General features: G+C 35.0%; 1 protein-coding gene and 1 pseudogene across 22 annotated transcripts in view; both read left to right on the forward strand.

The window, feature by feature from the left end:
• The window catches only part of SYNJ1 (synaptojanin 1), an 88,432-nt gene that overhangs the window by 40,456 nt on the left and 31,514 nt on the right, over window positions 1-16,462 (forward strand). For 11 of the 22 annotated variants that reach the window (XM_032276997.1, XM_032277011.1, XM_032277016.1 and 8 more), the window contains exons 12-17: window positions 3,017-3,182; window positions 5,475-5,498; window positions 8,516-8,707; window positions 11,700-11,784; window positions 15,566-15,706; window positions 16,003-16,195. In XM_032276997.1, the coding sequence (XP_032132888.1) occupies window positions 3,017-3,182; window positions 5,475-5,498; window positions 8,516-8,707; window positions 11,700-11,784; window positions 15,566-15,706; window positions 16,003-16,195 (801 nt within the window). The remainder of the gene's footprint in view (window positions 1-3,016; window positions 3,183-5,474; window positions 5,499-8,515; window positions 8,708-11,699; window positions 11,785-15,565; window positions 15,707-16,002; window positions 16,196-16,462) is intronic. The other 11 variants (XM_032277015.1, XM_032277001.1, XM_032277017.1 and 8 more) reach the window with 2 other exon arrangements.
• Window positions 9,078-9,198, forward strand: LOC116551074 (annotated as a pseudogene).

Here is a 16,462-nt window from a genome sequence, read left to right on the forward strand (position 1 = left end):
TTTCCCTTGTATATCTGTTTTACTTTTCGTATTGTTTGTTTTGATTACAAATATGATTTTTTTTTGAGACAGAGTCTTGCTTTGTCACCCAAGCTGGAGTGTAGTGGCACGATCTCAGCTCACTGAAATTTCCACCTCCCAGGTTCAGGCAATTCTCCTGCCGCAGCCTTCCAAGTAGTTGGATTACAGATATGATTTTTAAAACCATAGACCTCTTAATAAAGGGTTTTCTCTTATTTGGCTTTGTATTCCCTGCACTTGAGACAGTGCCTACTGTTAATAGATGTGTGACGTATGCCACTTGGACAAATAAGTCAATCAACAGTTTATGCAGTGCTTACTATGAACCCAACATTAGGGCATAATTTGTCTTTACTTATCTTACCTTGGGAAGGTGGCTATCAAGATATGCCAAAGAAATGTGAGATATAGGCTGGGTTCAGTGGCTCGTGCCTGTAATCCCAGCACTGTGGGAGGCCGAGGCAGGCGGATCACTTGCACCCAGGAGTTCTAGACTAGCCTGGCCAGCATAGTGAAACCCCATCTCTACTGAAATTGAAAATACTAGCTGGGTGTGGTGGCGCACACCTGAAATCTCAGCTATTCCGGAGTTTGAGGCATGAGCCTTGCTTGAACCCAGGAGGCAGAGGTTGCAGTGAACCAAGATCATGCTGCTGTACTCCAGCCTGGGTGACAGAGTGAGACTGTCTCAAAAAAAAAAAAAAGGATGGACTTAATTACAATTGTCTGTTTCATCATTACTTTTTATTTCCTAGTATTATCTACAGACTGCCTTCTTCTCAAATATTTGGCCCTTATTGAGGGAGTTTGGAACAATACTTGAGATAGTTTTCATTATTTTATCTACTTAAATATTGTTTAACTTTTTAAGGATCCTGGCCTTACTTGAATTTATCAATTTTCTAAATCTCCACAATTCCTCAGATTATTTCAAGAATAGAAATGAGAACATTTATCACTTTTGTAGTTCTCATTCAGCTTCTTCCATATAGCAACTGAAATTCTTTAAAGACCATTCATGATCTCTAAGTCTTCTTTTAATTTCCAGATCTTCCTCTTCTGTGTCTCATAATATGCCATGCCTCTGCCCAGAGGTATTAGCCTTACCTGCAAAGTTTCTTTTGTTCAACTCGTAGAAATAATTTGTATTGACTTTTATAAATATTTACTTCTTAAATGGTCCCTATTTTTATAAACCTGAAATTGTTAAACTTTGATTTATTGCTTTTAAATTAAGAACATAATTCTTGCTATTAAAAGCTGATTCTCAAACTATTGCTTAAAATATTCTTTTATATTCTTCTACCTTTTTATTTCTGCAGTGACTACAATATATGTACAGAGGTTACATATATTTTCAGTGGTCTTTCATCTTTAACATAATATATAAAATTTTATACATTAAATATGCTAGTCTGAATTGAACTAAAATCTAACATCTGAACTGCTCTTTCTTTTCCTTTCTCTGGGTTCCTTATTATTGCCTGATAATGTGAATGGTGAGTGTCTTTTCAAATAATGTTATTTGCATATGTTATTATGTAGAAAGAAATAACATTTAATGCCAAACATTAATTGCTTATTAAATATAGTGGCATCATGTAACAGCATTGAAGAAAGCTGGTTCTTCATTTAGTGGAATTTAAGAAAATTGGCTCTTTATTCCTTTTTTTTTTTTTTTGAGACGGAGTTTCGCTCTTGTTACCCAGGCTGGAGTGCAATGGCGCGATCTGGGCTCACCGCAACCTCCGCCTCCTGGGTCCAGGCAATTCTCCTGCCTCAGCCTCCTGAGTAGCTGGGATTACAGGCACGCACCACCATGCCCAGCTAATTTTTTGTATTTTTTTTTTTTTTTTTTTTTTTGAGACGGAGTTTCGCTCTTGTTACCCAGGCTGGAGTGCAATGGCGCGATCTGGGCTCACCGCAACCTCCGCCTCCTGGGTCCAGGCAATTCTCCTGCCTCAGCCTCCTGAGTAGCTGGGATTACAGGCACGCACCACCATGCCCAGCTAATTTTTTGTATTTTTAGTAGAGACGGGGTTTCACCATGTTGACCAGGATGGTCTCGATCCCTTGACGTCGTGATCCACCCGCCTCGGCCTCCCAAAGTGCTGGGATTACAGGCTTGAGCCACCGCGCCCGGCTGGCTCTTTATTCTTAAAAGAAGCCTCAAGTTACTGTTATTTCTTTAAAGAATAAAAATTACACATTGCAAACTAAAGTTATTTTCTAAAAGGTGCAAGTTTTTTTTTTGTTTTGACAATCATCAAAATCCATAAGATCAAAATAAATCATTATGGTACCTGACATGCATAAGTAATATATATATTCATTAAAAGTTATAATCAACTCTCACTATAGGAATAAGTTTATTAGTTTATGATGTATTTTTGCATAGGCAATAGAATGACTCAAAATACACAAACTGTAGTTTACATGTGATATTTGTTTATGAACTGTACTTGTAAATTTCTTTTGAGAAGTAGACCTTCATTCTTAGATTTAGTTTTAATTTTAACTAGTGTAAGCTATTTGGGAGCAATTTCCATTTTCTTTTTCTACTACCAAAGTATTTTGAAGTTTTTCTAGGGGCATTTAAGCTCAGTGTGTCTTCTTTTATCTCCCATTTCTCCCTACCAATTTTATCCCCAAGTTTACAAATTACCTTGTAAGAAGGAATTTTCTTGTTTTAAATAAGTTCACTTCAGTTTATTTCCTTTGTGATAAGCAATTTTAAACATTTGTTGCTCTAGATGTCATTACTGGATGTGGTTGTAGCACTGAGCCTTTTCACTTCTTTGTGCAGAGCTTTAAAAGAAAGGAAGCAGTGACATGTTGGAGGCATTTTAATTGTCATGATTATATATTCAAAATAGAACAATTAGGTCCTTTTTTATACTAAAATCGTATAAAATTGATTTAAAATTTCAAAATACCTACTGAGTAAAATCAGTAATATTTAAAATGAAAATGTATGCTCCTTTTTTCTCAACAGGCTGGAAAGTTAAAAGATGGTGCTCGTTCTGTTACCAGAACAATTCAGAATAACTTCTTTGACAGCTCTAAGCAAGAGGCCATTGATGTTTTGCTACTGGGAAATACTCTTAATAGTGATTTAGCTGACAAAGCTCGAGCACTTTTAACTACTGGAAGTTTGCGTGGTATGTGCACTTTATGTTTTATTTACTTTGTTATTAATATTCCTAAAAGTCCAAGAGGTAAATGTCAACTTATTTACACAAACAATTTTTAGTTGGTTAAAATAGTTTTGAAGGGATTTCTATAAAGGTAATTTTTGAAAATTACAGTCTCCAAAGGAAGTTTGTCTGTTTTAAAATGTTTGTACAATCAGTGGTGTTAGTAAGCTGTAAATTGAGGCCCATGCATGGTTTCTTCTATAGGTTATGATTGAGGGGGTAAATAATTTAATCATTGTTAACTTTGTACAAGGCAGTATTTCATAGAATATTCAGCTAGTACTTTTAATAGAGCATTTAATAATTATATAGAAAAATGCTTTACTGGAAAAAGTAATGCCTATATTGGTTATTTTTTTAATCACCACCCCAAAAGTTTCTGTAATTTGGTCTTAGCTTTTAATTGCTATTGTTTGAATAAGCATTAAATCATATTAATAATTTAAAGTAGTGCTAATTATTGAGTACTAACTGCTATTACCAGTTTTAATATTAGAAATAAATAAATGGCCTTCATCGTAGGTTTTCACCTTCCATTGTGTCTTTTATTAAAATCAAAAGAAAGCCTCTGTCAGTGAGCACATAAAAGTAGCATGATGGGAAAACTCAACATTCATTGAGGACTTAATAGGTTAGACTTGCTTATTCTTTCCCCAAAATGTATTGAGGTATAATTGACCAAATAAATTAGACTTTCTTAGTTGTACTTTTTTCCATTTTGACATTTTAGCACTCTGAAAAAAAATTTTTTCTGTTAGCCCTAAACCAAACTGTTTAATGTTCCCTGTTCAAGTGGGAGAAAATTGTTTCTGCATCAAGTTATGTATTCTTGGGTAATTACTTGGTCAAATAGGTTATGGATTCTTTCAGAATTCTGCATGGTACCTAAAGGTAGCTAATTATAGACAGCTCCTCAGGGATCTGTAAGTGGGCTGAGGAACTTAAACCTACTAAATCTCCAAAAAATATCTGATCTCAGCTACTACTTTCAACTTCAGGCTTTTTTCCTGGCTTCCAAAAGTAGAGATTTGACTCATTTGTGTTTTGTCACCTCTTTCCACCTGTGCCTACTTTGATGTGGAGGAGTTAATAAGCAACAATTGAAAGTAAATGGTTGAAGGAAAGAAGAGGAGAAGCAAGGGACCTATGTAATCCCCAGACTAAAGCATCAATGTTTTTAATTTCTTGCACATTTTACTATATGTAAAATAATACCTTTTTAAAAAGTACGTTCAGTTCTGTTGCAACACTTGTTCTGATAATGGGAATTTGTTCCAATATAATTGATATATTAGGGAGCTATTTGAGCGTAAGGCCAATTTCGCATGAGCTTATGTGTGATTTTGCTGGCAAGCAACACTAGGTAAATGCAGAAAAGTGCACCCAGAAGAACTAAGATGGCTAGAAATATATACAACACATATACACATATGCACACATACCTCGAACATCTTCCCCTGCCTCAGTTCACTGTGTGTGTCATGAGCCATATCCACCCATATCTGTTGTTTCAACTTTCCATCTAATTTCAGATATCCCTTTTTCCATTATTCACATTACAAGCTGCACCATGTCGATGCCCATTGCTACAAGCCAACTTCATTCAAGATGAAGTGCCTTATTAATGGTTATATTCATTCATTTTATAACCATTTAACATGTGTAATGTCATGCTACTGTTTTTATGAGGTTCCGATCTTTTTTGATGTGTCACTATTGACGTTTTTGAATGTGGTACCCCACCCTATTTTTCCCCATAAGCCCTGTGGCTATGGGAATTTGCACAATTTGCGTAGCATAGTAATGTTTTTAGAATGCATTTGTCTTGTTATAGCTGAATTGATTGTACTTATCAACTGCTAAGTCCCAGAAAGAATACTAAAAGATGTATATTAGGGCAATATCTTCCATATCTTCAACATCCTCTTAGATTTTCATATTCATAATGTAACACGTGTGCACATGCATGCATAACATACACACAGGAACAACCAGAAGAGCAGGCCTAGGAGCTTCTGAGGGTGTAATGGTGGACATCACTGAGTCACTGTAGGATTTTTCTTAGATGCAGAAGGTTTGTATCAGTCATTGTCATTTATTTGTAAACTTTGGTGTTCTATAGCCATCAGAAAAATAAGTTATCAGATTGACTTAAAATAAAAAAGTGAAGTCATCTCAAAATGTTTGTCAATATACATTTTAACTGTAACTTGTTTTTACTAATGATTCTTTGTTTTCTTCTTGATGCATCCATAGTTTCTGAACAGACATTACAGTCAGGTACAGTATAGAAAATCAATCTATAAATAAAAGCAATTTTTTCTTAATTTTTCTGAAGTTGATATTGTAAACAAATAAAACCATATAATGGGAAACTTTCTTATTTTGCCATCAGATTCTAACAGGATAAATTGATATCTTGTTTTAATCTGAGAATAGAATTTCAAGCTTGAGAAAATTAAATACTTCATTCTGAAGAAAATTGTGCAGTGCTCTTTGTCTTCCTGTAGCAATTGCTTAATTCCAATTAAAGATAATTCAGCTAGTTTTAATTTCACTCTTGCATTTCATTGAACAAACATTATTAGTGTTAAGCCTTACTCTTTTTTTTTTTGAAACGGAGTCTTGCTCCATCGCCAGGCTGGAGTGCAGTGGCTTTGTGCCACCACGCCCAACTAATTTTTGTATTTTTAGTAGAGACAGGGTTTCACTGTGTTGGCCAGGATGATGTTGATCTCTTGACCTCGTGATCTGCCCACCTCGGCCTCCCAAAGTGCTGGGATTACAAGCGTGAGCCACCGAGCCTGGCCAGTGTTATGCCTTACTCTTAATAGGCTAATGGAAAAAAATCCAGATGTAACTACTTTGGATTAATTTCTGAGTGCCATCTGTGATATTTATGACTACTCAACAGCGTTTCTCACACTTAATATTTAAGAAGGTAATGTCTCATTTCCTTATTGTGAGTGAAATAGTTTAAAAACTACAGACTTGCACTAAAATATGATCTGAAATCTTTTAATTTTAAAAAGTGCCAAGATTTCTAACAAATAATAGTTAAGTGTGTAAGACCTAAAGATTATTTTTTTTCTTCCCTATCTATTTTTAGAAATCTCATGTCTTTATTCTCTGGGCGAGGATTATGATCTTGTCTTTAAACATGAATCTGCGGCAAAAGGAATGAAACTTAACTCTTGCCAGATATTTAGTTGAAAAGGATTTGCTATCATTTAAGAATTGTTTGGCTTAGTTATTGTTCTGAATGTTTTGAGAAGCTGTTGATTATTTTTTTGAGAAGGGTAGAGGAAGGGAGCACCTGGATATATTTTCAAATTACATAATGAACACCATTTTCTGAAGTGGCATGGTATTTAGGGATGGACATCTGTTGTTTGAGCATAGACTCATTTTTTCTTTCTTTAAATTTTTTATTTTATTTCAACTCATTGTTTCTTTAAGCACATTAAGGTGCCACCAGTTAAGAGTAAACTAGAAATATTTTATTACTTTTTTATTTCATTTAAAAACTGACTTGATTTTATTAGTTTATTTAGTATGTGAGGCAGAACATTTTTGTTCACACAGTTCATTGTCTTGCTGAATATTTTAAGCCGTATAATTATTATAGAACTTGGGTGTTGATAGAGAACGGATTATGGAAGTGATGTTTGCATTAGTAACAACAACAGTGACTTCAATTTTAAAGACCAATGATAAACCGTAATAGTACAGAATTATTTTTATCTAGGTACAGTCAGCTTTGAATTAACCATACCAATAGGCCAAACAATCTGTTTTTGTTACCACCCAGACACCTCTATACAAGCAATCAAAGCAAACAGCAAGATGCTGAGAAATCTGCATATCTGCCCCTGGAAACATTGGGCATATACTTACCTAAATCAGCAGTTCCACAGGTCAAAATTAGTTTTGCAATAATACTAACATGTTATTTGCCTTTTTCACTCTCATTTCCTCGTAAGACTGCTGTATCTTGGTATCATAAGATAATATCATAAAATAAGATCATGTAGTAAAAGGTGAAAATAGTTTTGGTGTCCTTTTCCTGTTACTGATTAGCTGCCAATTAAATGCAGATTCTCTTTTTAGGTCGAGGTGCTTTTAAGGTTCTATGCTGATAATTTAACCAAAATGGAATGTGGTTTAGAAAGGGACAAAATAGGTTGTAGACCAAAAAAAAAAAAAAAAAAAAAAGGAGAGATTGAGGATTCAAAATGTATTGATTATTCATTTAACAATTATTTATTGAGCACTTACTGTGTACTAGGTACTTTTTTAGTTACTAGGAGTGTTGCCATAAAGAAAACAGACTAACATGTCTGCCCTCATGGATCTTCTATTCTCATGAGGGGAGACAGTAGGATAAGTAAATAAAATAATAGTTTATAAATGTGATAAATGCTATAGAGAAAAATAAACCAGGGAGGATAATGGAAAGTTAGGGGCAGAGTGCAGTTTAAATAAAGTGGTCAGAGAAGGCCTCATTGGAAAGTAAAGACTTGAAGGATGTACAGGAAGAACATTGCAGGCTGTGGTCTCAGCCAGTGCGAAGACTTGTGGTGGGAGCTGGCCTGGCATGTTTTTGAAACAGCAGGAAGGCCAGCGTCTGAGCAATGAGTGCACTAGGGAGAGTGGAAGATGAGGGTGGAAAAAGAAGACAAATTGTTTAGGGCCTTCCAGATCATTGTTTAAGCACTTTGGCTTCCACTCTGAGTGAGATGGGAAACATTTAGTAGTGATTTCATTTTCAGAAATATCATCTTGTATTTTTGTCAAGGAGACATTATTCATCAAGCTGCCTTTCATAGATAGAATCTTAAATGTAAATGTTCTTAAATGTTTTTGTTTGGAGAAAAATCAGATTTATATTTTTATCAGACTCTTAATAAAGTTGTAGAAAATTAATTGCTATCTTCCTAAAAGTGTATATTTCTTAGGATTTGTACAGTATCAAATAATGTACCATTTCCCTGAAACAGAACTATTTGTTCTGCATGTTTTATATTGCTGCAGTAATTCTGTATCTGTAATAGTATTTTTTTTTTTTACTTTGGCTACAGTGTTTAATGTTGACTTTCTTTTTTAAGTTGTGTTGGTAATTGCCTCATGCCAGGCTTTGCATTGAAGGCTGATCTTTTTTTGTGCCTGTGCATGTATCTTTTGCTTGTTCATGCTTGTGATAATTGTACTTTCCGGACTCATATCTCAGTTATGAAAATCAATTTTTATAAATGCTTTAATGCAGCTAAAATTCTGTTGTGTCTTGTCTCGTTTAGCATCTTCTAAAGTACTAAAGAGCATGTGTGAGAATTTCTACAAATATTCAAAGCCGAAGAAAATTCGAGTATGTGTTGGAACCTGGAACGTGAATGGTGGGAAACAATTTCGCAGCATAGCTTTCAAGAATCAGACACTCACTGACTGGCTTCTTGATGCACCCAAGTTAGCTGGCATCCAGGAGTTTCAAGGTTGACTTTTTACAATATGGACTTAATTAATAAATCCTGACTGTGATGTATTAATCTAGAAAACAAATATACCACTTTAGAGTATGCATTAATTTATAAAAAAAACTTGGAGCTATAAATTTGAAGGCCAACATCTTTAAAGATCACATCTATTAAAATCTTACCTTTTTAAAATTTCTAGACCTTTAGTTTCTACTTCATAAAAATATATAATGATAAAAAAAATTTTTTTCATAGTTGATTTTCAGAAGTAGGAATTTACACACATATAATAAAATCTAGTTCTGTTTTTATTTTAAATGGACATAAACCAAGATTATGTCCCTTTAAAATTGATCATTTATTAATTTTAATTAAAATTACCTAATTAGTCTACGGTAATACCACCCTGAATGCTCCCGATCTCAGCTGATCTCGGAAGCTAAGCAGGATCGACCCTGGTTAGTACTTGGATGGGAGACTGTCTGGGAATATACCGGGTGCTGTAGACTTAAAGAAAAAAGTAAAATAAAAAAAAAAATTACATAATTAAAATATAATTGATCATTTGAGTTTTATTTTTCAAACCTATATCCCATTTTTCAATTCTTAATCCTCTATTTAGTTACTAAGATAGGAAATAGCAGAGTGGGTTTTGAGCAGCTTATGAAACTTATGATATTTATTGGTACTTTACACAATAACTTAAGAGTACTGGTTTATCCTTGAAAAACTTTGTTGGCATTCAGTTTGGGTACTCTGCACCAAACTTAATAGCCAGAACCAAACACTGAGCAAAGGATACTTTTATTAAGATTTTGGGCTGGGCATGGGGGCTCATGCCTGTAATCCCAGCACTGTGGAAAGGGGGCAGGTGGCTCACCTGAGGACAGGAGTTCCAGACCAGCCTGGCCAACATAGTGAAACCACGTCTCTACTAAAAATGCAAAAATTAGCTGGATGTGGTGGCAGGCACCTCTAATCCCAGCTACTCAGGAGGCTGAGGCAGGAAAATCACTTTAACCCGGGAAGTGGAAGTTGCAGTAAACCGAGATCTGCCATTGTACTCCAGCCTGGGCAACAAGAGTGAAATTCCATCTCTAAAAAAAAACAACAAAAAAAAGATTTTGATTAGAATCATGAATTTAATTTTCTTTGAAAATTAGCTTTAATTCCTTTTTAAAATAGTATATAAATACCAAGTTTTATAGTGAGGGTGAAGTGTATAGGAAATGGTGTGAGACACAGATTTTTCTTTTGTAGTTATTTTTCATCAGTCCCATCTTAAACCCTGGGATTTTCCCCAAACTTTTTATTAAAATGCTCTTTTTTTTTTTTTTTTTTTTTTTTTGTTTTTTTTTTTTGAGATGGAGTTTAGCTCTTGTTGTCCAGGCTGGAATGCAGTGGCAGGATCTCAGCTCACTGCAACCTCTGCCACCAGGGTTCAAACAATTCTCCTGCCTCAGCCTCCCGAGTAGCTGGGATTACAGGCGTCAGCCACCACGCCTGACTAATTTTTTGTATTTTTAGTTGAGACAGGGTTTCACCATGTTCTGGTCTCAAACTCCTGACCTCAGGTGATCCACCCCCTCGGCCTACCAAAGTATTGTGATTACAGGTGTGAGCCACTGCACCCAGACTAAAATGCCCTTTAGGTTTTAAGTGAACTTAAAGTTGTAATAGTAATAATAATAAAAGCTAACAGTATAATTCTGTGTACTTTACATGTGTTCATTTAATACTCAGAGTAGACCTATTATTACATAAACACCATTATTCCAATTTTACACATGAGGAAACTGAGACATAGAAAGGGATGTAACCTGCCCATGTTTGTGCAATAGTGGCAAAGCCATGATTTGAACTCAGACAGTTTGGCTTTAGAGTCTGTGTGCTAGGCTACATTTTATGTGTGAACTTGGACAAATCTCCTGTCTGTAAATAAAAGACAAAAAATAATCTTTCTTATAAGGTGTTTATGTGGCAAATTAAATGAGGTGATGTATGCATGAGCCTTGCACATAATAGCTGTCAATATATATATTTTTAATTCTCAGTGTTAGTTCAGACTATTTATAGGCTCTTCCCCCCCAACCTCTTTTTGAGACAGGGTCTTTTTCTCTATTGCCCAGGCAGGGGTGTAGTGGCCATATCATAGGTCACTACAACCTCAAACTGCTGGGCTCAAAAGATCCTCCCTCCTCAACCTTCTCAGTAGCTATGACTACGTGCATGCCACCATGCTAAGCTAATTTTTTTATTTTTATTTTTTGTAGTGATAGAGGTCTTACTATGTTGCCCAGGCTGATCTCAAACTTCTGGCTTCAAGTGATCCTCTCACCTCTGCCTTCCAAAGTGTTTGGCATTATGGGCAGGGGCTGTAGCATCTGGTCATATAGGCTCTTTCTAGCTATTTGTCATCATTTCTAGAAACTTGGGGCACCCAAAGTCTCTGGGCTGCTTTCTCAAGCAGCTCTGTTCTCCTTTAGTCCTTAGTATCTAGACAGAGTAATGTGTCTTAGTTTCTGGATCTCTCCTAGTTTTCCTGGATTTCCTTCACCCAGAAAATAGCGAAAAGATCAAGCTTACGTTTTTCACATTTTAATGTGAAAAATTCCTCTCGTTACCTGCAATTTGAGGTAGTTTCTCAGTTGCTTTATTCCTTGTGCCTTTTCTGAATAATTTCTTTCTCTCTCCAGTTTTATGTGAGATTTTGATTTGAGAAATGCTTTATTTCTCTGCTGTCCCTGGTAAAAAATTTTAGCAAGAGTTTTTTCAAAGTGAATTCTGAAAGGACTTAGGAATCTTCAAGGATAACAAAGAAGCAAACTTAGGACACCTGAATAGAAAGTAAATTTTAATTTATTCCACTCAAGAGTTTTTGCCTTTGATATGAATTTGGTTAAACTCAAAACACAAAAATCAATTTTTATGAAATCTGGTGTTGTGTTGGGTGGGGTTGCCATTTGCCTGAGGCTATGTTTTAAAGTATTTCTTGGATGTTTAATTTTAGATAAAAGAAGTAAGCCAACTGATATATTTGCAATTGGTTTTGAAGAAATGGTAGAATTGAATGCTGGAAACATTGTGAATGCAAGGTAAGCTAGCCACATAATACACTGAAAAATTTGCCAGTTGAGAGAAACTATGGAGGACAGATAATTAAGTAATTGTTACAAGGATAGCTTGAAATAATAAATGGAAAGGTGCTTGTTAAACTGTAAAAGAGCATTTTTCAAACTTTTGGGTCTGAGGATCTCTCTGCACACTTAAAAATATTGAGAATGTTAAAAGAACTTTTGTTAATGTTTATATCTCTTGATATTTATTATATTAGAAATTAAAAATGAAAATTTAAAAACATTTAATTCACTTAAGAACAATAATAAACCTATTACATGCTAACATAAAATAATTTTCTTGAAAAATAACTTTTTCAAAACAAAAAATTTACTGAGAAGGGTGGCACTGTCTTGTAGTTTTGCAAATCTCTTTAATGTCTAGTTTAAGACAGCCAGATTCTTACATCTACTTCTGTGTCAGTCTGCTGCAGTATGTTTTGCTTGAAGTGTATGAAGAAAAATCACATAACTATGTAGTTTGAAAAGAAAATATTTTTATAACCTTTCCAGATGATTTCTTCTCTAATACTATACCAAAACAGATAATTTCTTCTCTGTTGTAGTGTAGATAACAGAGAAGTGTTATCTTGGTATAGTGTAGATAAGACACCACACAAAATGGTAGTCTTAAAGGTTAGTTGCAAAATGGAATCTGAAACCATATCGATAAACTTTTTGTGCTCTATTAGTCTAAAATTCATCAATCTTTTACCTTTGCATGATTTTGTAACATTGTGTATTGGTCACTTGGGGTAATACTAGTTTTCTAAGTTATGTAGCTCTTCCAAATTTTAACACATTTCATTATATAATATCAAAGCATCATATTGGTTAATTACCACCACTGGTAATTGCATCAGAGAATAATTGTTGGGAAGCTGTAAGGATCATGGTAGCAGATACAAGTTTTCTAGAATACTAATTTTTGCCTGAAAACTCAAGCTTTACCATTGAAAACAAATACTCTTGGTTGTTTTTCTTGAAGAGACAGGCTTAGTTGAAAAAAATACCAAATAACGTAAGTCTGAATAACCATCATCTGTCATTAGTTCTTTTAAGGAAAAACTGTGTTCCAAAGAAAGTGGCAGTTTGACTCACAACTTATTTTCTGTTTTTTGAGATAAATATCATAAGTCAGTATACCACACAAGTGGTTTGTGTGTATTTCCTGTGTATCACACAAAATATTAAAAAGATGTAACCTGGGTTGAGCTTTGATCAAATGAATAATGTTGAGTGCTTCATCAAGGACATTCTTAGGTGAAGTGCCTTTTTTTTTTTTTTTTTTTTTTTTTTACTGCAAGTGTATGGCAGTGGGGATTATAATGATGACTAGTATAGTTTGGCACCTGGATTCAAGTGAAAGCACCAGCACTTTTACCAGTGGTTGCTTTTGCGCCATCAATGCAACTGTCAGTCAACACAGTGAAAGATGCCTTAATAGTATTATGAAAATACTTGTGACCCCATGAGCTTTGGGATCCCTCAAAGATATCCCCAGACTACACTTTTGGAATTGCTGCTCTGAACCCATATTACAAATACAAATTATATTTGTGAAGTTTAAAGGGGGATTTTATTTTAACAGAGTATGCTTGCTTTTAAATTTCAGCAGTTTCCCATCTTTTGTGACATTTTTCAAGATGTTTCAGGAGGAAATTATGGGTTGAAATTGTCAATTTTGCAAATGACAAATATTTTATTAGCCAAAATGAGTAACAGTTTACATCAGGAAAATTGGAAAGAAATTAACTTCACTCATTTTGTTGTTTGATTATGTTTCGTAAAAATATATTCAGGTCTTAAACTAGAATATAACTCTGAGAGTTCCTATTACCAAGTGCATTGATCAGTTGTTTGTCTAAATAGAATTTAATTAAATTCTTCTTTAGGCTAGGTTTAATCAAAGTCTTCTTTAGGCCAGGCACAGTGGCTCACACCTGTTACCCTAGCACTTTGGCAGGCCAAGGCAGGTGGATTACTTGAGGCCAGGAGTTCAAGACCAGCCTGGCCAACATAGTGAAACCCTGGCTCTACTAAAACTACAAAAATTGGCTGGATGTGGTAGCACATGCCTGTAATCCCAGCTACTCAGGAGGCTGAGGCAGGGAGAATCACTTGAGCCCTGGAGACGGAGTGGAGATTGCACCACTGCACACTCCAGCCTGGGTGGCAGAGCGAGGCTCCCTGCCCCATATATATGTATGGAATATATATATATATATTCTTCTTTAATAAAATGGTGAATATTTATTCATTTTTTTTAAGCAGTATCTACTGAGTACCACTCTAGGTACCTCCAACGAATAAAACAAACGAAAATCCCTATCTTCATGGACTTTGTATTCTAGTGGGAAGAAACAGGCAGTGAACAATAACTACAATAAGTGAACAATAACTACTATAATTTACAATAAGTAAATTATATAGCATGTTAGAAAAGTGCAGTGGAAAATAGAAGAAAAGGATCACTATAGGGACACAGAAAAGTGTTGGCAGTCTTAAATGAATAATCAGGATAAGGTTCACTGAGAAGATGAGGAAGGCAGTTTCAGCTGCTTGGGAGACTGATGATGGGAGGATCGCTTGAACCCAGGCAGAGGTTGCAGTGAACCAAGATCCTGCCACAGCACTCCAGCCCTGGGTGACAGAGTGAGATCCCATCTCAGAAAATAAAAAAGAGATTAGGAGACATAACAGGCAAATGCAATATGTGGACCTTGTTTGGACCCTTTTAAAAGAAACAAACCAACTGTTAGAAGATTTTTTTTTGATAAATGGGGAACTTTACGTATAAACTACTAGATGATATTAAGGAATTAATGTTTAAATGTGATAATAGCATTGTGAGTATGTAAAAATAAAAATGCCCCATTGCATTAGAGATACATACAGAAGTATTTGCAGGTGAAAGAGCGTAAGTCTTAGAATTGGTCCAAAATATTCTAGGTTTACCAAAAAAACAAAGTTGAAGAGGGATGGAAGAAAATAGATTGGCAAAATATTGATAATTTTGAAATGGGTATGGTGGTTTATTTAATAATTATGTTTTCTAATTTCCCATAGCAAAATTTTTTTAGAAGACATTATAATTTAGAAAAATTAAAGTAGGGAAATGTATCTGGAAGCACATATAGTTGGCTCTCCATATCGATGGGTTTCACATCTTTGGGTTCAACTCATCAAAATATTAAATATTTTTAAAAATTGTGTCTGTACATGTGCAGACTTTTTTTGGTCTTTTTTACTTAAAGGCTTTTTTTGTATCATTAATCCCTAAACAATATAATATAACAGCTAGTTACATAGCATTCACATTGTATTAGGTATTATAGGTAGTCTGTAAAATATATGAGAGATGTGCATGGACTATATGCAAATACTACTCCATTTTATATAAGGGATTTGAGCATCCTTGGATTTTGGTACCCACAGTAGCTGGAACCAGCCCCCCACGGCTACTACCGTACTTCTCTGTGATCTTAATGAATACTTAAGGAAAAAGTAAAATGTATAACTTTGAGGAGTCATTTAATGTCTTTATATTTTCTTCATAAAGAAGTAATAGATTAGATTTTGAAGTGTGGTTTTCTTTTGTCTAAATTGTGAGTTTTCTTTTTTAAAGGAAACAAAAACAGCCTAAGCTTCCTTCAGAGTCTTAGGAAGTTTGGGTAGATAAAGGTATGATTGACAATTGTCATGAAATAGGCTGTTGCCATTATCTTTTTTAAAAATCCTTTTAAATATTTTCTTGTAGCACAACAAATCAGAAGCTCTGGGCTGTAGAACTTCAGAAGACAATCTCCAGAGACAACAAGTATGTGCTGCTGGCTTCTGAGCAGTTGGTGGGCGTCTGTCTGTTTGTTTTTATCAGACCACAGCATGCTCCTTTTATCAGGTCAGTAAACAGAACACTCTCCTAAGGCTACTTCCTACCATTAAATAACAAGAAAAAAGCCTAGAACATTTGTTGTTTCTGTTCCTCAAACAAAAACTAACCATAGTTCTTGTTTTAAAATGGGATTTTGGGGGTTTTGATTAAAGACTCACTAATAGCTTCACTGTACTATTTCATAGGCTTGCCCTCATAGTACCATATTATGTGTACTTGTATGATTATGTATATTCCTGATTTCCTATGCACATGGAACTCTTGAAATTTCAATCTGTGACTTAGAATTCTTTGTTTCAAAGGGATGTTGCAGTTGATACTGTGAAGACTGGAATGGGAGGTGCAACTGGAAATAAGGGAGCAGTTGCAATCCGAATGCTATTCCATACAACCAGCCTTTGCTTCGTCTGTAGCCACTTTGCTGCAGGGCAGTCACAAGTCAGAGAAAGAAATGAAGATTTTGTAGAAATAGCACGAAAATTGAGTTTTCCTATGGTAAGCTCTTACTGCTTGTTCTTGAAGATAAAGCTTTGAAATGTATTTTAATTTGCCCCAAATTCTACACCAATGTTTTTAGAAGTCCTAGATCAGCCTTCCACTGAATACACAATTTAGCCTGGGTCAGTTAATCTGCATTTTTACATAAACAATAGGGTAGAGGAAGCAGTCAGATGTGCATTTGTCTCAGGTGAGTCTGAGAGGGATGTCTTTGAGTTCTGTCTATCCTTTGTCCACAGGGAATTTCTTTGGGCAAATTGTGAG

The sequence above is a fragment of the Sapajus apella genome, unplaced genomic scaffold (genome assembly GCF_009761245.1).
Source record: "Sapajus apella isolate SASKATOON/1434 unplaced genomic scaffold, GSC_monkey_1.0 scaffold8, whole genome shotgun sequence".
NCBI lineage: Eukaryota > Metazoa > Chordata > Mammalia > Primates > Cebidae > Sapajus > Sapajus apella.